This window comes from Emiliania huxleyi (assembly GCF_000372725.1).
Source record: "Emiliania huxleyi CCMP1516 chromosome Unknown EMIHUscaffold_121, whole genome shotgun sequence".
Taxonomy (NCBI): Eukaryota; Haptophyta; order Isochrysidales; family Noelaerhabdaceae; genus Emiliania; species Emiliania huxleyi.
Genome location: NW_005201381.1, coordinates 164657 through 180388, shown reverse-complemented (window position 1 = coordinate 180388; position 15732 = coordinate 164657). Strand labels below are relative to the sequence as shown.

Genomic DNA, 15732 nt, shown 5'->3' with positions numbered 1-15732 from the left:
AATCTGCCGTTGGGATATTCTCGCACAAGTAATCCTTGGTCGTCGAATACGTTGGGAGCTTGCCGTGCGAGAAGTAATTGTCGAAACCACAGAGCCTCATTTCCTCGTTGAGATTGTTCGGCTGGGGCCCCGTGTCAAAGTCCATGTAGCAAAACTCGTAGCCTAAGCAGCGCAGGGGGGGGGGGGGGGGGGGAGGCACAGATCAGGCTAGGGACGTCGGGCAACTGGGGCGCTCGCTGGTGCAGTGGGAATCACGTCACCTGCCTCGACTGCGACTTCTTCCCCCGTGTCGGGGTCCCGGAACGAAAAGCGGAATTTGGTCTCGGTATTCGCGGCCACGCTGATCTCGCCAAAGGTGCCAACCGCGCGGTTGGCCGCTGAAGTCCACGGCATGTACGTGGTCATGTTTGTGATGACCAGGTCTAGCTCCTGACTCGGGCTCAGCCCACTGCCATCAAAGACGTGTACGACTCGGCCGAGCACCATCTCTTTTGGATCACTGGAGGGGGGGCCGCAATCGGGGCAGCCGCAGCCGCAGCTGCCGCACTCGCCTGGGGTGAACGTCTCGGCGGAGATTGGGGCGCACGCCCCAGCATCAACGCCCTTGTAGCCGCCGAGGTTGTTTACTGTCGCGCCGCCGTCACTCCTCTCCTTGTTCAAGTCGATGAGCAGTCCCTTTGGGTACGACCCTCCCTCGCAGGCGGAGAACAGCCCATGGTCGAACCATGCTGCGTGCCTCACCTGTGCCGGCGCGGCCAACGGCAGCAGCAGGCCGAGCATGGTCCGCCGCTCCGCCTGGCCGTGCGCCCTCTTGACAAACTTGGAGCGCTAGCGCCAACAAACTCGGTTGGATAAAAGGGACCGGCCGTTTCGGCGAGCTACCTTTGATATAGGCGAATGTGCGCTTGCTACTCGGACGTTCTTATGGCGTAGTTGCGCCCATTTGTGAAATGAGCGATGCGAGACTTGACGTACGACAAGAAGAGAACGACCGTGTGCACAGACGACAGAAGTACGTACACGACAAAGAGGGATATCGCACGCACCCACCCCCACCCGCCCGCGCCAGACGGCCATCCATAGATAGCGAGCGCTCAAGAGCTGTGCGCGCACACCGCAGCACGGGCGGCGTGAGATGCAAAAGTCCTGTCGATTGGCTGTGGACTCCGAAAGCGGGGCGGCGCGGGGGACTAGTCGCAAGAGAAATTTATAATTGGTTTACCTTGACTAACCCTTTATATTATACCTTCTCTCTAGTCGCAAAAAAAAGTCGTACTGGGTTCCTCTGGGTACGTACGGCTTTAAGCATTCTAGCATAGCCGTGAACGGAGGGTCTCGGGCGGAGCGCCGGAGGTGGCGGCGCGGGTGTGCGGGTCATGGGGGCCCGCAGCGCGCAGCCGGCTGTGCGTGTGCGGAACTCATTTGAATGTAGCGAGAGAGTAAATATGTGTATATCGCGCGTGTTCACACAAGTCGTTGCCCAAACGCGCGTCCTGTAGTACGACCCGCGCGGGGGGACACAAGCGCAAGGGTGAAGTACAAAGCAACACGAGGAGAAAAGTACAGACTCAGAAGGTGCATCGCCCCGGTCTTTCGCGCGTGGCGGATGGTTGGTGCGTTCACGGTGCGAAACTATTCGCATTCGACCTAGGCCGAGTTACGCCGCCTCGAATTACTGCTCGCTGTCGCCCCCGTCCAACAAAGCTGGCGCCTCCTGCGATGGACCGCCGAGCGGTGGTCAAGGGCTCGGGGAGCTGTCTGAGGTGGGGGGGCGGCGGGGGGGGCTCTCCTCCATCGGCGACTCTTCCACCAGCTCGCGATCGTCGTCGTCCTCCGATTCTGAGCTCGACTCATCCGAGCTCCCCTCCTCGCCGGAGCCCTCAGAGCTAGACCCACCCGAGCCGCCCCCGGGCTCGGAGGCGCCGTCGGCGCTCTCGCCGGAGGCTGGCGCCTCTGTGATCTCAGCCCCGCTGGCGCCACTCGCGCTTGTCGGGGGGCCTGCCACGTCCGTGCCGGCCGCCACGGCCTGCCTCTTGGGCAAACCCGGCTCGCCGTCCCCCGCGCCGGCAGCCGAGCCGGCGGCGGGCACGATCTCGCTGCCCCGCCACCTGCGGTTGAGGCGCGGCAGGAAGGTTGCCTGCCGGGGCGCGTGCGAGCAGCGGCCCCCCTTGCCGCAATGCTTGTAGCCGCGCGTGCACAGCGGGTCCTACAGCGCATGTGCGCGCGGACCGTGAGAACCACCGCCTCCATGCGCACTCCGTGTGAACGTCGCCAGCCCGCCTTCGCGCACTGGCCAATGTCCCCTGGCGCGAGCCTCGCTGCCTCGTACGTCCCCACCCCGCCGCCGCCGCCGCCGCCGCCACCGCCGCCGCCGCCTTCGTCGCTCTCGCTGTCAGACGACCCCCAACCGGCGGGTGCCCGCGCGACGATCGGCCGACCCGTGGCGAGGAGCACCCTGTGCAGCGAGGAACGGGAACGCTCGTTGTCGGGTTCAGCAACGCACCGCTCGAGGAGCTGCTTGATGCGCTTGGCCGCCTCGGCGCTCACGCCGTCCGCGTTGAGGCAGCGCTGGATCAGGACGCGACTCGGCATCCAGTCGGCCGACTCCTCGCACTTGCGCAACACCTCGGCCCATGCCTCGAGGAGCAGCCGCGGCTCGCCGTCGCCGTCGCCGTCGCCGCCGCCATCCGCCTCCGCCCCACCGCCGGCCGCGGTGGCGGGTGCATCGGCGCCCGCGCGCACGCGCTTGCGCGAACAGGGCCCGCCCTTGCCCCCGTGCTTGAAGCCGCGGGTGCAGAGCGGGTCCTTCTCACAGCAGCCCATCGCAGCGAGCCGGCGCATCACCTCGGCGTGGCTCAGGGAGGACGCGCCCCCCTCGCCCAGCTTGCCCGCGCCCCTGCCGCGCGGTTGCAGCTTCAGCTTTGGCGTCAGAGCGGGGCCGTGGTGGCCAGCCCTAGGCTGCAGCCGCCCCTGGTCGAAGGCGGCGGGCTTGAGCCGCGCCTGCACCGCCTTGACCAAGTCCGACCCGCTCGAGGCGCCCTGCTCGCTGCCCCCCTCGCCTGACGCGGCCGTCTTGAGATGGTAGATCTCGCGGCCACCGCTGGTCGTCCGCGCCACGCGCGCCGCGGGGTCAAAGAGTGCGACCAAGCCGTCGAGCGCGGACTCGCTCGCCGATTCCTCTCGCGTCGGACGGCCGGTGGCGCCGCCGCTGCGGGCGCCGCCGCCCGCGCTCGCCGCCAACCCTTGGCCCTTGGCCTCGCCCCCGCCGCTACCCCTCGCCGCCTCGCCGCCGCCACCGCTCCCTCCACCGCCCCCTCCGACAGCGTCGCTGGGCTCGGCAGGCCGCTTCTCGAGCGGCTGGCCAGGGGGGGGCAGCAACCCGTCCCGGGCCGCCCGCACGCGCACGCGCTGACGCTTGTTTTGGAACCAGACCTGCACCTGCCGCGAGGTGATGCTGAAGTGCGTCGCCAGCTGCTCGCGGGTGGCGCGGCACGGCAGCGGCTCCATCTCGAAGACGCGCTCGAGCAACATCACGTCGCCCGCCGATGGCTGCCACCGGTCCGCCGCGAGCCCACTGTTGCCGCAAGGCGGCGGCGGCGGGTAGTTGGGATAGGCGCAAGTCTCGCCGCCGGCCGCCGCCGGCGAGGCGGCCACGAGCGCAGAGGACGCGCCGGCGCCAGCCAATGCGCGAAGCGCCGCCGCCGCCCCCTCGTCCACACCCTCAGACTCGGCGGACGCCGACGGCGCGAGCGCGGGCGGGGCCGCGCCTTTTGGGGCCGCGCTTTTTGGGGCCGCGCTTTTTGCGGCCGCGATCGCACTCGCGACGGAGGCGGGTGGCTGCTCGGCGGCGGGCGGGCTGGCATCGGCGATGCGGTTCTCGAGGGGTGGGAGTCGCCCCGGCGTGACAGCCGGCGCCGGCACAGTCGGCACGGTCGGCAGGACAGGCGCCGGCATCGGCTGCGGCAGCGGCCGCTGCGGCGAAATCGCCGGCAACGCCGAGCCCGGCGCACTACTGCCCACGGCCGGCGCAGGCGCCATTGTCGGCGGAGCCGCCGGCGGCGGCGGTGCGACCAGCCGCATCGCTGTGGGCGGCATCCCGCCGCTTGTGGGTGGCATCCCACCGCTGCTGGCGGACGGCGGCGCAAAAGCGAATGATCCGAAACCAGCAGGCGGCGGCGGCCACTGCGCCGCCGCGGGGGGGTGGCCCGGGGCGGGGTAGGCGCCCAAGCACGCCCCCGGGTAGCCGGGGGGGTAATGCACCGCTGTGGCCATGGCCGGCAGCGTCGGCATCATGCCGTGGTAGAAGCGCGGGTCGGCGTAGCCCAGCTGCGCCAACTGGCCCGGTTGCGCCTGCAGCCGGAGCGCACACGTGGTGACGCCGAGGAGTAGCCGAGGCACCGCCGAGGGGGGCGTGCTCCGGGCACCATGGCCGGAGGGGCGCACGCCGCCGGGGCGCCGCCTGCGACGCTGGCCGCGACGCTGGCCGCGACGCTGGCCGCAGCCAGCGCCTCGGGCCCGAGACCGTACCCTGGGGGTAGCCCGGACGCGGGAATCCCACCCGGAGGGCCGCCACCCGGAGGGGGGGCGCTGACAGCGACGGCGGCGGCGCCGCCGGGCTGAACGGGGGGGGGGGGGGGGGTCAGCCCCCTTTAGTTGGGAAAGGAGGCGCAATGTGGCGGGGATCGGGCAAAGAAGCTAGGTTGGAGGCCGAGTGGGGGGTAGCGGGGTGGGTGCGCCACCTGCTGCTGCACCATGGCGCGCTGCTGCTGCGCCATCGCCTGCTGCTGCTGCATCGCCATCGGGAGGGCCATCGAGAGCTGCGATGCCTGCTGCTGCTGCTGCAGTGCCAACTGCTGCTGCTGCAAAGCCTGCTGCTGCTGCTGCAGTGCCAGCTGCTGCTGCGCCGCTTCCGTCTGCTGAGCGCCACCGGCAGGGACCGACACGTCAACCGCAGCACCCGGGTTCGGCGGGGCGGAGACCTACATATCGGATACGCCAACCTTAGGGCGGGAATACGACATTGTGCAGAGGATTCAGAGCAACGCGTGAAGATGCGGGGTACGAATACAGCCGAATACGCGGATCACAAAAGCACGTATCCGCTTCTAGGGGCGGATACCGACACGGCGGTGCCCGGAGCGGCAAGTCCGGGCTGGCACTGGATCGCCTGGGGCTGCCCCGCCCGGATCGCCGCCTGCGACGCTATGTCTGTGCGTCGGCCGGCGGCGAAGTCTGCGCGCCGGATCTGGCCGTGCGAGATCATCTGCAGCAGCGGGCAGTGGCGGCGGAGCTGAGTTTATGTGTGGGTGTGTGTGGGGGGGGGGGGGGTATGCGGGGGAGGCGGCGCGCACGGGTGACGACGTTCCACACAATGTGCGGCGCGTAATCCCGCCCGGTTGGGGCGTGCTCCATCTGACCGTGGGGGGCATGGGCCATTAGAGCCTGTGGCGGTGGGGCACCGGCGACGGCGGTCGGAGGCGTGCGTGGCTGCGAGGCACGCTGCCGCGGGCGGAGGGAGGAGAAGGGGCGTGGGTGTGCGAAAGGTCGCCGCCGCGGCGCTGTGCAGGGCGCGCGAACAAGCTCGGAGTATCGAGAGGATTGATGGGGCCAAGGCGTAAACTCGAGGACTGCGCGATCGTCGAGTGTCTCCACGCCGTGACACGCACAATTTTTTTTACTCAGCGCGACTCGAACGCAGTGCAGGGGGGGGCGACAGGGAGGATGTGGCCTTGAGTTATGTGTACGCCTACTCAGGGTGTGTGGCAGCCCGCTGGCTGTGTGTCTTGTGAGCCTGTTTGTGTCTGTGTGTCGCTCGTGCGTGTCGTCATCATCTGTCTAGCGTCCACCCATACCGCGTTGGTGTCCAGTCCGAGCCTGGCTGTTCTTCACCTTTCTACCTACCTACCTACCTACCTACCGCAGACTCTTGAGCACTTGAGCACTTGATAGGGTCGATTCCGCATGGTACCTTGGTACGGGACCCCTCGATCGTCTCGCCCTCCCTCACTGGTGTGTTCATTGGGGGGGGTCATAACAAACAGCGCGACTCGTAAGCCCCGCAGACAGACTCTCGCCTACCAACCTCGCTTCGTCGAAGCGGCGCCTCGTACACACACACACACCTCGCTGCAACTGTTGCCGGCCTGTGCGACTCGGTACCGCCGGCGAAGCCGTCCTCGTCGAGTGCGTCTCGCCACGGCGGGGCGCACTCAAGGAACAAGCTGCCGAGCCCAAGTCACTGTGAGTGCAGATTTTTTGTCTTCTAAAAATCTCTCAAGGACGGTGCCGGCGGAATGCGGCTCCGAATGGCGAGGCTGCTCCGCAGCACGGGCTGGCATACCCAATTTAGCCTGTGCGCGTTATTCTCGCCCAGTACTATCTATCTTTTGCATATATTCTCCCCGACCCTCTATATTCTCGAGAATATTCTCGAATAATGAGAATATTACAACAAACGGAGAATATTTCGACCGACAGGTCGACGGAGCTCGGAGGCCAAAAATCGCTCCAAAGTGCCAAAAGTCGCTCCCAAACCCGCTCCAGAACCTCCAAAACTTAAAGATTTCAGTCGGCATCGACCTGGTTTCTAAAATATCTCTCTCTCTCGACCTGAAACCTACTGTGCGGTATAGAGATGTAGAGATGTAGAGAGAGCGCTCTGGAGCGCTGTAGAGCTGTAGAGCTCTACATCCGGCGCGGGACGATGTGAGTCCGATGTAGAGCGATGTAGAGGCGCTCTACAACGTGAAATCTCTCCTCTAGCGCCGCGCGCTGGCCCCGGCTGCGTCCCCGCGTGGCCTGCCCGATGGCGTGGTGCCCGCCCTCCACCCACCTCCCCGCGCGGGGCCGCTCCGGGGCGACCCGGGCGCCCTCCGACCAGACTGCCACACTACTATCATACAACAACAAACTCTAGTAGTGCATCTGACTATCCCGGATCCTGCTGAACAAGCTCCTCTTGTAGCTCGATCGGTCACACCGCCATCGCCGTCGGGGAGAGGGGGGACGACACTGCTTCGGCAGCGTGCACCTCGATCCTGTACCGTGTTTGTTATGACCCCCCCCAATGAACACACCAGTGAGGGTGGGCGAGACGATCGAGGGGTCCCGTACCATGCGGAATCGACCCTATCCAGTGCTCAAGTGCTCAACAAACTCTACATCATAAGCGGCGAACGAGGCACGGTCGCTCTCCGACATGAGGCGCGTTGCGCTTGCCAGTGCTGCCCTGGCCTTCTGTCTGCCCGCCCAATGGGTGGCAGGTGCCTCTGCTGCAGTGACATGCCTCACGGCTGCGACTGACCGGCGCCTCGGCGCGTCAGCTCGGCTCGGCGTTACGATCGTGGCCAGCGCAACTCGCCTGGACTCAACGCTCAGCCAGGAGCTCCCGCACGCGCTGGCGCGAGTCATGGCGCATGCAATGCGCAGCAATGCTCGCCTCGCCTCGCGCAAATGCGACCGTCCTCGCAGCCGACAGTCCACCGCCTGCTAAAGAAGCACTGCGACGAATGCGGCACCGGCGACGCATGGCAGGCTGGTCATGACGCAGTTATAGGGTGTTGTGTGCCGTCAGAGTGACTCTCTGTGTGTCAGGGATAGTCAGGGCCGTCCATCAGAGCTCCAGTAAGCTCGGAGACACCCCATTAGCGCGGATCGACCTCTTTGAGTTAACTGCCTTCCCGGCGGTTTGGCTGTAGAGCCTCTACAACAAACTCTACAACAAAATCGCGCTCTACATCGCTCTACATCGGACTCACATCGTCACGCGCCGGATTTAGAGCTCTACAGCTCTACAGCGCTCCAGAGCGCTCTACATCTCTACAGCTCTACAGCGCTCTACACTCTACATCCTCTACACCCTCCCTCAGCAAGGGCTGCGGAAAGCTCGTATATTCTTGAGGGAAAAGCCGGCCGGGGCATCTATGTTCTCGAGAATATTCTCGAATATGAAAGTGCGCGGGACCTTCTATATTCTCAAAGATATTCGAGAATAACGCGCACAGGCCAAATTACCCATACGTCGCTCGCTCGCGAGGGAGCGTCCAATAGACACCTCACAAGAACCCACACGCGTGCTCGTCCGTGCCCCGCCAGCCGGCGAGTTTGCTAGAGGCGGAGCAGCCTGCTGTAGTCCTGCTCTAGTCTCACACGTCGCGTGCCCTGTCGCGCCTGTCTGTGATGTTGTGCTGTTGTTTGTGCCTTAGCCGCCTCTTGGGGCTCGGTTGGGTGCTGGGGGGGGCGACGGGGGGGACGTGGCCGCGAGTGGCGTAGTGCCGTACGCTTACTCGTGATGTGTGGCAGCCCAGATGGCTGAGTGTCTTGTGACGGCTTGTGTGTGTGTGTGTGTCGTTCACGCGTGCCGTCAGTCAACTCTCCTGTGTCCTGTCCCGCGTCCACCCATACCGCGCTGGTGTCCAGTCCGAGCCTGACTGTTCTTCACCTTCCTACCTTGCTACCTACCTACCTACCTACATTCTGTCTCGCACTAGGGGCTGTGAGCAGCACTCCTCGCAATCCTTGCGTCTCAGGACTCAGCGCAGACCAGGATTGCTACTACAACAACTCACTTAAAGAATTAATCGCGCCGCGGTGCCAGGCGCCCCCACACGGATTTGGCAGGCGGCGAAGTGGGGCGTGGGGATGGAGCCGACCGGGCTCCGCTGGTGTTCTGTGTTGTCTGGGATGGTTTTCTTCTTGAACCGAGCCGGGCAGCGAAAAATGTTAGGCTTTGCTCGGCGCGGCGCGGCTGTGCGGCGTCTCGCGACCGTCGCCGACAGCTCGTGAGCTCCCGCCCCAGCGCGCCGCTCCCTGCCGCCTGTGCTGCCGCGCCGAGCCCCGCGCCGACACGCCGCGCCGCCCTCCGCGCCCGCCCGCAGGCTCAAGGTCAACTTCATCTTTGAGAAGCACAAGAAGCGAGTGACGGTGGCGGGAATGGTCGGCTGGACGCTGCTGGAGACGGCAAAGCACCACGGGCTGCCCCTGCACGGCGCGCGCGCCGACTCGCCCTGGGACTATGTGACGCTCGGCGAGGGTCCCGGCTCAGTCGAGGACCACATTGTGCTTCCGGTGGCCGACTTTGAGAAGGTTGGCCCGTGCAGCTGGCAGGAGCAGGAGCTCCTCGATGCCAGCGCCGCCGATCACGTGCAGCCCAAGTGCGCGCCGAGCAGCGCGAATGCACGGGGAGTGGGAGCAGCGTCACAGCGTGTCTCCCCCACCGCCCGAGACCCGACTGCACGCCCCCGCTCCGCGCAGCTCGCGGCTGGCGTCGTGTGTTGTGCTGACCAAGGAGATGGACGGCCTCACTGCGCTCGTGCCCGCCTCCAACGCGGACCTGAGCTCATGTGTGCCGCCACCGCTCGGCCACTGCCCCCTTTTTCCCGCCGGCGCCCCTCGCGCCTCGGGCCCACCCCCCTGACTGCCCCCCCCCCCCCTCCCCCCCCCACCCCAGACATGTGACCGGTGACCCGAGGTCTACTTTCGCGGCACACGGCCTGTTCTCGGCGCTTGGTAGGCCCACGTTTCAACAATGCAGTACCAAGTAGCAAGTTTCTACATTCTAGGGCGGTAGGGGAGAATAACGACACTCTGTCACTGAGACTGACGCGCTCTAGGAGATGAGAAAACGAGCTCGCGAGTAATGCGGTTCGTTGGTATCTCGTGTGTTTGCTAGCGTGTTCCTCTCAATTCTTAAGGGACAGAACATGAAAACAGCATAAACGCAACGCCACACCTCCGGCACACACGGCACACGACAGTCGACACACCAGCGACACACTGTGAGCGCGCGGCCCTGCCCCTGGAACCTCTCTCCCCGTGACGCTGCCCGCTCTCTAAACTCCATGCGCTTCGACTCTCCTGGACTCAGTCTGCCGGACCGACTCGACAATGTTAGTAGTTTAAGTACGCGCCATGCCGAGGCCGGCGCTGCCCCACTGCGACACGGCGGCCGCGGGAGGGCAGCTCCCTCGCTACCAGCTCTTCGGCACGAGGTTGATCGACCCCTCCTCCTTGTGTTTGGGCGCGCCGCCCGCGTCGCCGCCGCCGAGCATCGCGAGCATCTCCCGCTTCCGCTTCTCGAGGATGGCGCGCTCGATCGCCTCGCGGTCTGGCAGCGCCTCCTGGAAGGTGCGGGGGAGTGGATGAGGGCTGGGGAGAGAGAGATCATGGAGCCAGGGCGGTGAGGTACAGGCGGGTACAGGCGGAGAGTGGGAGGCGGCGAGGGCAGTCGGGAGAGAGGGAGGAGGGGGGCAGTTTGGGAGGGAAGAGGCGGCGAAGGGGAGGGAGAGGCATCCTCGCCGAGGGGAGAGGGACCGCGAGAGCAGAGGCGCAGGGAGGGCGGGAGCGGCGAGAGCACCTGGAACCGCTCTGCTCTCCGCGCGTCCTCGCCGTCGCCCTCCCCGTCCGACTCCTCCTCGTCCGCCGGCTCGCCTGCACGAAAGTTCCGAGAAGGTTCAGCGCGGGGGCGCGTCGCCGGCGGCTCGGCCCCCGCCCGCCGGGCTCGCCCGCCGCCAGCCGCGCCGCCTTGCGCGCCTCCCAGTCCTCGCGCGCCTGCAGACAAAAAGGAAGACGCGGCGTGTGAGGAGAGAGAGGAGGAGGCAGGCGCCTGCTTGCGCGTCCTGAAGGCGGGAGGTCTCTTGCAGGTGTCTCTGGCAGGTCTGGCTCGGTAGGAAGGTGTCTGCGTCCTGGCGCGCCAGCTGGAGGGTCCGAACGGTGTTGCGGAAACGTCGCGGAGGTGTCTCGGAAGTGTTGGAAGTGTGTCGCCCCCGCCCCCCCCCCCACACACCCACACACACCCTCCCCCTCCCCCCGCCCTCCCCTCCCTCTCCAGCTAGCTCTCCAGCTAGGAAGCTCCGGTGCCTCGAGAGCTCTGAGGTGTCTCGGAACGTTCTCGGAAAAGTGCCTGCCCGCTGCCCCTCCCCGCCCTCGCGCGCCTGCTGGAGGGAGCCCTCCTCCGCCGCCCGCTCCAGCTCCTCGAGCACGCCGTCGTCGTCGTCGCGGTACCCGTAGTAGTCGGCGTCGATGCCCTTCATCATCTCGAATCGCGTCCGCTTCTCGCGCTCGGGCGCGCGCCTGAAGACAAGAAAGACACGCCGGCTGTCAGACACAAACAGACCAGGAGGGTTGCCGCTCCGCCCCCGGCCGCGCGCTTGCGGAAGAGCTCTCGTACCCCCGGCAGCTTCTTGGCGGCGCCAAAGTAGCGGTACCTATTCACGGCGTCGGGAAGGCTCCAGGGAGCGGTCGCTCGGCCTTCGGGCGGCGGTAAAGTCAGCGGGTCGACCCTCTCCCCGGCACAACCTAAGGTAAGGGAAGGTACGGTGAACTTCTCCACACACACGCAAGGTGGTGGGGCGAGGGCCAGGCTAGTCAAACGCGACTCCACGTCTAGACGAGAGGAGCTGGCACGGCATTCAAAGTGTGGGTGAGCGGTGTGGTCGCAACCTCCTCCGCGTCGTCCTCGAATAACCGCGGCGCCGTCCGAAAGTGGTCCGCGCCTGACGCGCACGCGGTTTGGAGCGGGCGGTAAGGTCGAGCCGTGGGGCGGGGCGGGGCGGGGCTGGGGCGGGGGAGCGGTGGAGGGCGGCGGAGGAGGGGGGCGGCGGGCGGCGGGCGGCGGGCGTGGGGGCGGAGGGGGTGGTGGGGCGCGGGCGCCTCCTAGCTTTTTGATCTGGCGCTCCCAGTGCCCCTTCTCTCGGATGAGCTTGTTGATCGCGTCGTTGAGGTCACGCACGCGGTGCTCATCCAGCCCCTCGTTTTGGATGAGCGACACCTTCTTCGACAGCTCCTTGAGGATCTGGCCGCGGTAAACCTCGCAGTGCGACACGTCCTCGCACTCCGAGGCGAGGTACGGCCGCTTCGTCATGTCCACCCGGTTCGCGTCCCGCTTCGCCACCACGAAGCGGTTGAGCATCGCCTGCGCCTTCTCCTCATTGCGCGCCATCGGGCCTGCGGCGGCGGGCGCGCAGCGCGTCGGTGGCGCACACGGTGCGTTGGCGGCGCCGGCGCGGGCGCGGCGCGGCGCGCGGGTGCGGGTGCGGGTGCGGTGGCCCGCGGAGCGGGCAGTGAGCCTGTTGCACGACGCGCTTCTGCAGGCTCTTGGGCGGAGCCCGAAAAAGAAAAGCGGGTCGGAGAGAGGGAGGAGAGCTCAAGAGAGAGATCTCTCTCTCTCTCTCTCTCTCTCTCTCTCTCTCTCTCTCTCTCTCTCGAGAGCTCAAGAGGAGAGCGACGACAAAAGGTGAAAAGAAGGTTGCAGCGAGGAATCGGCGAGGGACTGCGAAGGGAGATAGAAAGAGGCAGACGACCAAGGGTTAGGGTGGGCGCCGGCTCCTCTCCTTAAAATCCCTGTGTGGTGGCGGCGCGTGCCGTCCTCCCATCCCTCCCTTGGGTTGTCTGTTTTTCTTTCTTTCTTTCTTTCGGGGTGGGGGGGGGGGTGACCCCAAAAGCGTGCGTGTGTGTGGCAAACAAACAAAGCGCAGCCCGCACCAGCCAGCGACGAAACAAAACAAAAGAACGGGGAAAAGAAATCGCTCGTTTGGGTAAGTTCTAGACAACAAAACTCCCTCGCACAACTGGGCCGCACGGGACTGGCGCGCATACTGCCACTGGCACTTGAGCACTTGTGAGCACTGGATAGGGTCGATTCCGCATGGTACGGGACCCCTCGATCGTCTCGCCCTCCCTCACTGGAGTGTTCACTGGGGGGGGTCATAACAAACACTGGCACTAACACAGGTCTCGAGACACAGGTACACCACGGGAGCCACCTAAGCGACTCCTGCGAGGACGGTGTGCGAAAAAAGAACATAGAATAAGAGAAGCGCAGTTTTAAAAACAAAAGAGAAAAGAACGATGACGAAAGAAATCGTGGGGGGGGGGGGTCGGGTACGGCACACACCAAAAGAATTTTAGCGCGTGGCCGTGGGCGTGGCTGCTGGAATTATCTCCTAGGGCTAGGCACGGGACTGGCGGTGGCGCGCACTGGCACTAAACACAGGAGCCAGTCCCGTGCCGAAAAAAAGAATTTGGTAACCTCTCGCACAACACTGGGCACGGCCACGGGACTGGCGCGCACTGGCACTAACAGGAACACAAGTAAACCCAAATAAATTTAGAATGCAACTCCCAGAAAAAGAACTTAGGCGGCGTGAAATGGTCGAGGCCTCCACCAGGCTTAGTCCTTAGAGCTGCCAAACGTTGGGAGCTGAACAGTGTTGGGTGTTGCTAGTGTTAACAGTAACAACAGAACAACAGTGGGGCGCCCCAACAAACTACAGCAGCTAACGCGTTAGCCGATAGGCCAGCTGAACAACAATAAGGAAGGCCTACCAGTGACCCACGGCGATCTCTAGCGGGTAATACCCGAACATGCCTAGGAAAATCCGGGAATTTTCGGGGTTTACCCGGGGGGGGTTTCTGGGGGGGCGCGGGGGGGCCCGGCCCGGAGGCACCGTGCGCCGCGCAGCAGTGCGGAAACGGGGCCCCGGCTCTATTACTATCTCTATTAGCACCGACCGGGTGCACCGGGCCCCCCCCGGAGGGGCCCGGGAAGGGTCCCGTCGCGCACTAATCCCGCGCCCCGGTTTTTTCGCCAGCCTAGTGCGTTCGGTTGATTGAGGAAACCCCTCGAGTTAGCTGCTTAGTCGCGTGCGCGTATGCTCGCTGTCGTTGCAGTCTCTGGAGGCTGCGCCGCGGCTCCCGAGCGGCGCGTGACCCGTGACCGCCGACAGATCACTCCAGACAGCAGACAGGCCGACGTCTGCACGCGGCCGGCCGGGCGAGAGGCTTGACACGATCCGACCAACCCTGCGACCCCGACGCTGCTGCTCTAGCTATCAGACATGCACTGCTGACTGCTGCCACAATGTGCGACCTGTGCTGGCCCCTTGGCGGCCTTCCCGGTCAGTGGTGAGGCGCAGTTCAGAGCTGTCGATGGCGCGATGCCGCACTGGTCGCACATTGGTGACACGACACCACACGTTTGCCGGTCCAAGAGAGAGGCGCCGGCGCTGTCCTGAGAAGGTGCGTGGTTCCTCTTGACTGCCATGCGCGCGAGGCTGTGTAGGCATAGCCTCGAGAGTGCCAGCGGGCAGCAGCCAATATCCAAGGCAGTGTGTGTGACGCGCATATATTGCGTTGCGAATGCATTGCGATTTGCGTCAGAAGCGTGCACGCAGCTGGAAGGACACCTTCCTATACTGGCCGTACGATCAGGTAGTCACTGAATGCTGGATACTAAGGCCGCGGAGCTATGCAGGTCGAGGTGATCAATTGTGCAGCAGAGAGGTGGCACGGTCAGCAGCGCCGACAGGCTGTCGCAAGGCGTGATAGGGTTACTTCCCCCAGGATTGGTCTTCTCTGCCTGCGGGAACACCCTCGGGCGGCCGGGTGGGGCTGCGGCTGGAGCTAGCATGGCTCGATAGAGCCGAGACCCCGTGTTGAGGCGGCGCTCCTGTGGGCGGCTGTGGAATCGGCAGATTCGACCTCAGATCTCCAGTAAGCAGTATTCTCATCCCAGTGGATGGACGTCCGGACGTCCCTTTGTGTTCCTCTCCCCGTCCGCCAGCGAGACGCTCAGTCGCTGGCGGCCGCAGTTTTCTGTGAAGGGGTTTCTCCTGCGGAGTCGTGCGTGCGCAGGGCTCCTCTTTGCTTTCTTCTACTCCCTACTATCATCTCGTTCCCGTCCTACCAGAGAACCGATGGCGCCGCAATACGCCGAATTCCCATGAAAACAAAAGTAAAAAAAGAACGGCGAAACATGGTTTTGTTGATCACGCTGCTGCACTCGAGCTGCTGCACTAACCACTGTACGCGCTCCTAACCCTCTACCCGCGACCCACAAATCCCATCGCTTTGCATGGCCACGCCCCCCACGCGCTGAGAGACTGTGGCTCTCTCTCTCCAGCATATGCGCCCACCGGGTGTTGTGGCCCCGGCGGCGCTCTACCGCTGACACTCCTAACTCGTAGTCCTACACGTGTCGCGACTGACGTCGCGCGCCCCGATCGTCGCCGTCAGTCGCGTCTCCCGCAGCCCCCCCCTTCCCCCCCGGCCCCCAGGACTCGGGGGGGGGGGGGGGGGCGGGAAAGGGACCAAAGGCCGGCGGCGGGCGGGGAGTCGAGAGTCGCGGCCTCAGGCGATCGAGAAGCGGGTGGCAGCCAGCTTGGCCGCCGCGAGCGCGACCACCGCTAGCACGGGGCTGAGGACCTGTACGGGTGGGAATGCGGGGGGAAGAGGGCGTGATCTCACGGCGTCGTGTGGTGCAGTCAGAGCGTCGCGAGAATACGACCGAACACAGCAATGTCGAGGATGCGTCTTCGCGGCTGCTGGCTCGGCTACACACAAGGGGCGCGGTTTGGGCGCTGCGCACGATCGCCGGCGAGGTGATGTTACCCAACGGGTTGGTCGCCCGCCGCTTGCCCGCGGCGTCGTCGGCGACGTCGCGAGACGTGGCGCACTCGGGGAAGCGCATCGCGCGCCCGGTCTTGCGCGTGCCGAACCTAGCGTGTACGAAGAGAGCGTACAGAGAGTGCACGGAGCGTGAAGGAGTCCGGCTGTGCACTGGCAGCTGAGTCCGGCTGCCAGTAGCAGCTGGATGCAGCAAGACACGTGTGCCCTTCGCCAGAGTGCAAGAACTGTGCTGCAGTTCTACGGCGCCGCGCCAGCAGTCCCAGACGCCGCCGAGCGCGGCGAAAGTGAAGTTGCAGCTCTTGTTCCCTCGTGGGCCAATCGGATGAC

The 15732-nt window shown here is 65.2% G+C and overlaps 4 protein-coding genes across 4 annotated transcripts in view; 1 reads left to right on the top strand and 3 right to left on the bottom strand.

The window, feature by feature from the left end:
• Positions 1-1738: 1738 nt before the first annotated feature.
• On the bottom strand, positions 1739-5632 carry EMIHUDRAFT_466956 (hypothetical protein; the record flags this gene model as incomplete). Its single annotated transcript, XM_005790162.1, has 7 exons — positions 5351-5632; positions 5120-5266; positions 4740-4979; positions 4425-4616; positions 2504-4350; positions 2242-2455; positions 1739-2206 (listed from the first exon to the last, which is right to left on the bottom strand). The coding sequence occupies exons 2-7, from the start codon at positions 5261-5263 to the stop codon at positions 1739-1741; spliced, it is 3105 nt and encodes a 1034-aa protein (XP_005790219.1). The 5' UTR covers positions 5264-5266; positions 5351-5632.
• A 3081-nt stretch (positions 5633-8713) lies between these two features.
• Positions 8714-9684, top strand: EMIHUDRAFT_454785 (hypothetical protein). Its single transcript, XM_005790161.1, has 4 exons — positions 8714-8780; positions 8877-9152; positions 9253-9341; positions 9449-9684. Exons 1-4 carry the CDS (start codon positions 8719-8721, stop codon positions 9454-9456), a joined length of 435 nt encoding a protein of 144 aa, XP_005790218.1. The 5' UTR covers positions 8714-8718; the 3' UTR covers positions 9457-9684.
• A 1963-nt stretch (positions 9685-11647) lies between these two features.
• Positions 11648-11938, bottom strand: EMIHUDRAFT_46228 (hypothetical protein; the record flags this gene model as incomplete). The annotated part of the gene is made up of 1 exon (XM_005790160.1): positions 11648-11938. A coding segment is annotated over one exon (291 nt), but the record flags the coding sequence as incomplete, so codon positions are not given.
• Positions 11939-14770: 2832 nt separating this feature from the next.
• Positions 14771-15732, bottom strand: part of EMIHUDRAFT_454784 (hypothetical protein) — a gene marked incomplete at its 5' end in the record, with an annotated part of 3052 nt that continues 2090 nt past the window's right edge. Inside the window, 2 exons of the mRNA XM_005790159.1 lie at positions 14771-15201; positions 15365-15494. Of these exons, the coding sequence (XP_005790216.1) occupies positions 15127-15201; positions 15365-15494 (205 nt within the window). The 3' untranslated portion in view covers positions 14771-15126. The remainder of the gene's footprint in view (positions 15202-15364; positions 15495-15732) is intronic.

What these genes read in the sequence shown, in the direction of transcription:
- EMIHUDRAFT_454785 (XM_005790161.1), top strand. Translation starts at nt 8,719, where the DNA reads ATGTTAGGCTTTGCTCGGCGCGGCGCGGCTGTGCGGCGTCTCGCGACC. An exon ending in GCGACCGTCGCCGACAGCTC is followed by an intron (nt 8,781 to 8,876) that starts GTGAGCTCCCGC and finishes GCCCGCCCGCAG; the next exon opens with GCTCAAGGTCAACTTCATCT. An exon ending in GCCGATCACGTGCAGCCCAA is followed by an intron (nt 9,153 to 9,252) that starts GTGCGCGCCGAG and finishes CGCTCCGCGCAG; the next exon opens with CTCGCGGCTGGCGTCGTGTG.